At 38.3% G+C, this 7,401-nt stretch overlaps 1 protein-coding gene across 1 annotated transcript; it reads left to right on the top strand.

The window, feature by feature from the left end:
• The first annotated feature begins 749 nt into the window (after positions 1-749).
• LOC121432196 (protein NLRC5-like) lies at positions 750-4,298 on the top strand. The gene is made up of 3 exons (XM_041630051.1): positions 750-849; positions 1,224-2,453; positions 4,282-4,298. Exons 1-3 carry the CDS (start codon positions 750-752, stop codon positions 4,296-4,298), a joined length of 1,347 nt encoding a protein of 448 aa, XP_041485985.1.
• The last annotated feature ends 3,103 nt before the right edge of the window (positions 4,299-7,401 follow it).

Below are 7,401 nucleotides of genomic sequence, written 5' to 3'. Positions count from 1 at the left end.
TAATGGAGAGCCCTGTAAGAGAACATTTTATGAACATTTTGATTGTACATATTGTGTAATTTGACTTGTGCACGTTTGACATTATCATCGAAATAAGAGCACTACTACATTACATTGTAGTCCATAGGTCAATTGGTTTCTGTATACCGCACTTCTAGTATTTACTTTTTGGTTAAATATTTACTTATTAACATGACACTCCACCACGTGGTCTTTGATTTTGGTATATGGATCATAACTGATAGCTGACAGATCATAAAACGCCTTGGATAGGCTATAGCTACTACAAAGGAATACCAGAATGCTATATTGATAACAACTTTAGTCAGTATAAGCGGCAAATGAATCCGGTGAGTAGAATATGTCAAAATACTTTGTGAAACAGAGCTTTCTTTCTTTTTATTTTGCATGGTAAAGCACGATGAACTTAGCTTCTAAGGTGTACGTGTGTATGGGGGGTAGAGGTGCAAAGAGGGGGGGAGAGAGAGTAAGAGAGGGAGAGGGAGTGGGGAGTTGTAGTGTGAAAGGGTGTGTGTGCAATACATTTACAAAATGATTTTTTATGTTTTAGGGTAACATGTCTCTCACTGACGAGGAGGCTCTTGGCCTATCACGTCGTGTGCCTTACGACCAGCTTAAAGATCTTGGAGTGCAAATTGGTTTTTCTGCAAACGGAAGTTCACAATTTAAAGCACCAGTATCGTGATGATACGCGAGACATTACTTTACATATGCTACGGGGATGGAGAATGAAGGATTCCGATGGCACAGCAACCAAACAGAGGATGGAAGATATTTTAGCTTCACTAAACGACCATTCGCAAACAGGAGAACAGGCTAAACCAAAATGTACGTATTTTTAACTAGAACCTATTTCTCTGAAAGCTGGTGAACACACCAGCTTATGTTCTTGGTGAATCCAACAGAAAGTAATTCCCTCCAAAAAAAGTATGATAATGATGTCAATCATTAAAATGAAATAACAATAATCTTAATTCTTTTTAAGAAATGAATGTTGTATCTTCCTGAAGGCTTCCGGTTCATCTGATCATCCGATTAATCACTCACTTTGCTCATGATCGTTCGTTTTATACGAAATCTAAATTTTTGTTTAGGTTTTGCTCGAATATTCATGGCGTTGTCACGTCAATGGGCTGTTTTACCATATCAGTTGTTGAAAAAATGTGTCATAAATTCTCACTTCTTTTTCATCATCCAATTAGGTTCGTCAAAGAAGATGATTACACCAAAGTTGTCGCTTGATGCTTGCAGGAAGAAACTCATTGATCAATACACGAGGACGGGAAAGATATCTTTAAAACCGTGGGACAGGACGAGCTACACTGACTTCGATGATCTCCATACGAATATCGACCTCTTCGCCAAGAACAAAGGACAGAGGGGAGGAGAAGATGGAAAACGCATTCCACTTCCAGGATCTATCAACGATATCTTCAAGACGAAAGTTGATGGATCTCTTCCTCCTAGGATACTACTCCTTGGTAAACCGGGTCACGGAAAGACAACCTTAGTCGCAAAGATGGCATATGATTGGGCCACGAAAGATGGCGATTCTCCTTTGAAAGATGTACCTCTCGTGTTCGCTTTAAAATACAGACGAACAAGGAAAGATACATCTCTTGGTGAAGCCATTGTGAGTCAGCTTTTGGGACGCATGAAAGGTGTCACGCCGGAAGAAATTGAAGAATTCTTAAGCGACAATGACGAAGATTGTGTAATTCTTCTGGACGGATTCGAGGAGTTTAGTGGATCACTCAGCACCGAAGATGAAAAGAGTAGTCTGGTTGAGCTTACTTTATTTCAACGGTTTCCAGGATGTCGGGTGTTAGTGACAAGTCGCCCTGAAGGCAAGGAAGCATTTGAGGAAGCTGATCTCCTGTTCGTCTATGCAGTGATGGAAATTCAAGGATTCACAAAGGAGAAGTCTGATGAATATATGGATCGTTTCTTTAAGTCGGATCCGCTTTCTAGTAATGATCTAAAAAACTATCTGAAGGGGAAGAGCGAAATCGGATGCTTGGTTGAGATCCCATTCTTCTGTATGGCAATCTGTACCCTGTGGCAGAGTGATCTACTAAAATCTGTTGATTCGCAATCGTCGCTTTTTGACAATCTATTGATGTACATGGTCCAGCACTCGCGTTCAAAGGGGAATGTGGGTGGACTACCCACGACTCGGAATATTTCTGCAAAAGAACTACAGTTACTCATTTGCAGTGTAGGAGGGGTTGCCTTTGAGAGTTTTAAAACAGATGAAGATAGGGTAGTTTTTTCATTGAAGGACTTTGAACACTGCCAAGGTGCCCTTGATATTGCTGTTCATATTGGCCTTGTGTCCAAACAAACCGCATCAACAGAACCCGCTGTCTGGTTTGAAGAACCCCCAATGATCATCGAGTTTTACCATAAACTTGCCCAAGAGCATTGCATTGGTATTTACTTGTCAAGTCTGTCACCTGCCGAATTCGAAAGAATAATGTCGGATTTAGACCCTTTAGGCAGACCTTCTAAAGCTCTTATTATGCTTAATTTCCTTGCATTTGCATCCGGATCAGCCAAAGATGCTTGCAAGTCGATCGTTGAGCACATTCTCTCTAATGTTCAAGCGGGCAGTGTGTACAAGCATTCTTTTGCCTTTCGCTCTGCTCTACAAACGCTCAAAAGGTTGTTTTCTTAGTGGTTGTTCGTACAAAGATATTTAAGTTTGAAACAATGAACAAGCAGACGAATTTCATTCAGTATATTTTACCATTTCTTTTTTTTTACAGTCCCGTATCTAGTACGCGTGCTCCACGCGCTAAATACTAAATACTTAGCGAAATCATTCAATTTGATTGACTGATGGCAGATTTGTTACATAATTAATGTGCATTTGACGTAATACAACAAGTCTTTATGAAATTGGGCAGCTATTATCAGCCCTCCTCACTCATGTTTTAGGCCTAGAGGTAATGATGTTAGATTCCCAGTCAAGCTTTGGTCATCATTCACTGAAAGAAAGGAATGACAGCTCTTGAAAGTGAGCTTCTCCATTTTCTCCCAACTTCATATCTGTCGATACCAATTCAACTGTATATAGGCAGAATCATGAAAATGATATAAGGTTTAAGGAAATCTTCAGCAGGTATCAGAAAAACGCTTGAAATGAAGTAAAATGAAGGGGGTATTAACGATTTTCATAAAGATGTTTTTGTAAAGATTCAAGAAAGGCAAATATTCATAATGGGGTAACTCATATCAGTTAATGCGATGCAGTATTAAGATCTTGAGGCTATTGCCATTTACCGATACTGGCCCGTGGTTCTTGTCGGATATCGTACTCTGATTTTATGGAAAAGCCTAACACCACAGAAAGCATTCAGTGGGCGTTTTCTACACTAGGCCCTCTCTCCTTTTATGGTAATACCTGCAGTTACACCCTTCTCACCTAGACCCCTTCCCTCCCTGACCCTGGAACAGTGGCCTCTTCTCCAAGGGAACTTGAGTTCATTAATTCATGTAAACATTAATTTCCTTTCGTTTCACAAATGTTTATAGAAGAAGGCGTAAGACCCTAGAAGCAAAGGCTTGCGGAGGGATACACCTTTATAATGCCCCCCGTCTCCCCTAAAAATTATAATAATAATAATTTAATTCGCTTGAAATAAAGCATTTATTTTCTTCCATTTTTTCACAAAATAGGCCTATCATTTTCCAATATCAATTATACAAAATCATTTGTCATAAAAATATAAATGTGCAATATTTTTTTAATAGTAGAAGGCGTAGGCCAAGTTCCCTGAAAGCAAAATTTTGACGGGATACGCCTGGAACACAAATACAATACACAGAAAAGATACCCTCCCAGGACAAGACCCAGGTCACGGTTATAATGTACCTAATGGTCATTCAAGCATTTTCCTTGTTCATATCTCGCCTTGCATGTACGCATGTCAACTTGATCCATGTTTCGAAGATCCTCCACCTCCCCCACAATCTACATGATCTATGGGACTTGTCGTATCCTACCCCCCCCCCCCCCCGCGGCCCCAGTTGATTGATTTTTCCATAACAATTTAAAGAACGGCTACATTTGTCTTTTGGACTTTATAGGATTTCGTAAAACTAAATTTTAATTTCTATTTTCCCCATTATGATGAATGTAACCTACTATAGCTTGTACAAAGCAGCAATCATTTAATTATTTATAGGATGTTTGTTGTGTTTGGGTTATTGATTGTTTATGAGTTATGACTGTTTGTGATTGTCGTATGTTGGTAGGAATTCAAGTTGCCTGAATTGTTTTCTTATGCCTTGCTTATTCTTCATGGATGCATTGTTTTTTTTTATTACGACCTTGTCTTTATTTTGTGTCATTTTTATAAGGATGGTAACAGTGTCATTTCCATACAAGCGCATTTATCTTGAGAATGATGGTAGGGCCTATACTGACGGTCTGACCCCCCCCCCCCCCTCCCCCGTAGGTCTACTTTTTATGCATTCTTGTTTATTATTGTGTAAATCTGTGCATGTTTGTGTATCGTTCACCCTAATATGGCTCTTATAACATTTCTTGTATATGAAATTATTTTCTTTTCATCCAGTGATTGCATTTACACTTCACATACGACACTCTTAATGTCCAATATTGTTTATGACACTCGCACATTGAATCCATCTATTAGTGTCATGTTTGTTGATCCTCTTCATGATCATTGTGATCATTGTGTGTAATTTCATATATTATTATTATTCATTGGCATGTATACACAAAAAAACCTGACCAGCAGCACATGCTGAAAGAGTCAATGTACAAAAAAAAATGAAATACAATATAACAATACAAATGAACGAAAACGTAATTACCATATTCTATGTCAAACATAAATCTACTTAAAAGATATGTCTCATTAAATAATGGAAGATTGAGGAAGAGAGGGATAACCGCAGGGAAAGAGACTGAGAGATGGGGCGAAAGAGAGAGAGCTATAGGGAGGACTTCAACATAGAAAGAGAAACCTGAGTGAAGTAGGAAGAAAAAGAGAGTGATTTTTAAATTGAACATATTGATTCATATTGATTTCTATGTTTCGACCAATTAACCATAATCACAGGCCTACTGTGATGTTATATTCATATTTTTTTTCTTGAGGTATGAGTATACGTTTTACCTCTTCCTTCACTGTCTTTTGTACAATATCCATACAAGTAGGCCTATTATGCTGTATGTTTTCGCTATGTGCAGTGTATATGTATTTTTCTTTGAGAAGACTGAGAAAATGTTGTTTATTTTGATTGTTAGTTTAATAGTGTATGTATGCTGTCATCTGATAGTTGAAATACATATCCATACAGTATGTTAGTATATTCATCTATAAATGCCTAAATGTATATCGGCATCAAGGACGTTTTCAAAGGAAACACTTTACATATCGATCATTTTCCTAAGATGCTATTTGGAAATGGAAGCATTTCTTACAACGTTTATTCTGTTTTGTATATTCATTGTATGAAGATGGAAATAAATGAATTAAACTGAGGCGAACAGCTTAAAATCATTCTTCAAATGAATAATAAACAAGTGGAATGCCTCTGTCCGTCTCACCTGCATCACGCGGTTCAATATAGCAGCAGTGCTGACTTTGAATACTACTCTAACTCGCACAAGATGTTCAGTCATACATGGTTACTCTTATGTCCACTTTTTATGAACTAGACCAATAAACTTACAGAGATATGATGGTTATTCAACAAAAAACCCCAACATGGCCAAAGTTCATTGACCTTACATGACCTTTGACCTTGATCATGTGACCTGAAACTCGCACAGGATGTTCAGTGATACTTGATTACTCTTATGTACAAGTTTCATGAATCAGATCCATAAACTTTCAAAGTTATGATGGTAATTCAACAGATACACCCAATTCGGCCAATGTTCATTGACCTTTGACCTTGGTCATGTGACCTGAAACGCGCACAGGATGTTCAGTGATGCTTGATTACTATTATGTCCAAGTTTCATGAATCAGATCCATAAACTTTCAAAGTTATGATGGGAATTCAACAGATATCCCCAATTCGGCCAAAGATCATTGACCCTAAATGACCTTTGACCTTGGTCATGTGACATGAAACTCATGCAGGATGTTTAGTGATACTTGATTAACCTTATGTCCAAGTTTCATGAACTAGGTCCATATATTGTCTAAGTTATGACATTTCAAAAACTTAACCTCAGGTTAAGATTTCGATGTTGATTCCTCCAACATGGTCTAAGTTCATTGACCCTAAATGACCTTTGACCTTAGTCATGTGACATGAAACTCTGATAGGATGTTCAGTAATACTTGATTAACTTATGGCCAAGTTTTATTAACTAGGTCCATATACTTTCTAAGTTATGACATCATTTCAAAAACTTAACCTCAGGTTAAGATTTGATGTTGACGCCGCCGCCGCCGCCGTCGGAAAAGCGGCGCCTATGGTCTCACTTTGCTTCGCAGGTGAGACAAAAAATGAATTGTATTTTGATGTGAACGTGAACATGATATTCGTCAACGCCAGGGGCGAATCCATAATTTTCCAAAGGGGGGGGGGCACATTTTATCGATGAAAATTTGACATGCAAAAAAAAGTTCCTCACATTCAAAAGGGGGCACACTTGGTAAAAACGGTATATTTACTTACAAATTTCTATTGCGGCTCTCATAAGAGGGGGCACGGACCAGATGTGCTCCCCCCCCCTAGATCTGCCGATGGTTCCCGCCAATAATTGCTTTTGCAACGGGACAATTCAAAACGGGAAATTTTCCCTCCGAATGGTGTAGCGCGCATCCTTCCTGATCGTAGTGCGTACCGATGCGCACATACGCCCGCATGATTATTGCTCCGATTTTTTTTAAAATCATGCTTGAAAATTCCAGGAAATGTCTATATATATCGGGAAATTTTGAATTCTGTTTCAGGAAATTTATTTTGGATCTGTGGAAACACTGCCGCAGGATGATACAGCCAGAGGCGTCGATCTTAGGGGGCAGGGGCGATCGCCCCACCAATGAAAAATGTAATGCCGGAAAAATTTCAATGGTTCATGTTTGAGTGGGATTATTCGCTATTTTTATCGAAATGAACTTTGACGTGGTCACGTGTTTAGAAATGTATGAATAGAAACCACAAATAAATAAATAAATTAAGCAATTTTTTTTTATAAACAACATAAAAATAGAAGAATTGTTATGCCACAATTTGCTACTTTTGGGGACAACAAACTCATCTGCAAAATATAGGCTAATTGAGACTCACGGCCAATTTTTTATGCAACTAAAATGACCTTCATTTTGTAGTGAAACTTTTTTATTCTTCTTTTTTTGTGGAGGGGGGAGGGAGTCAAATTTCTCG

This window comes from Lytechinus variegatus, chromosome 18 (assembly GCF_018143015.1).
Source record: "Lytechinus variegatus isolate NC3 chromosome 18, Lvar_3.0, whole genome shotgun sequence".
Lineage (NCBI taxonomy): Eukaryota > Metazoa > Echinodermata > Echinoidea > Temnopleuroida > Toxopneustidae > Lytechinus > Lytechinus variegatus.
The sequence above is the reverse complement of the archived record's forward strand: the minus strand, read 5'-3'. Positions and strand labels throughout refer to the sequence as shown.

What these genes read in the sequence shown, in the direction of transcription:
- LOC121432196 (XM_041630051.1), top strand. Translation starts at nt 750, where the DNA reads ATGAAGGATTCCGATGGCACAGCAACCAAACAGAGGATGGAAGATATT. An exon ending in AGAACAGGCTAAACCAAAAT is followed by an intron (nt 850 to 1,223) that starts GTACGTATTTTT and finishes TCATCCAATTAG; the next exon opens with GTTCGTCAAAGAAGATGATT.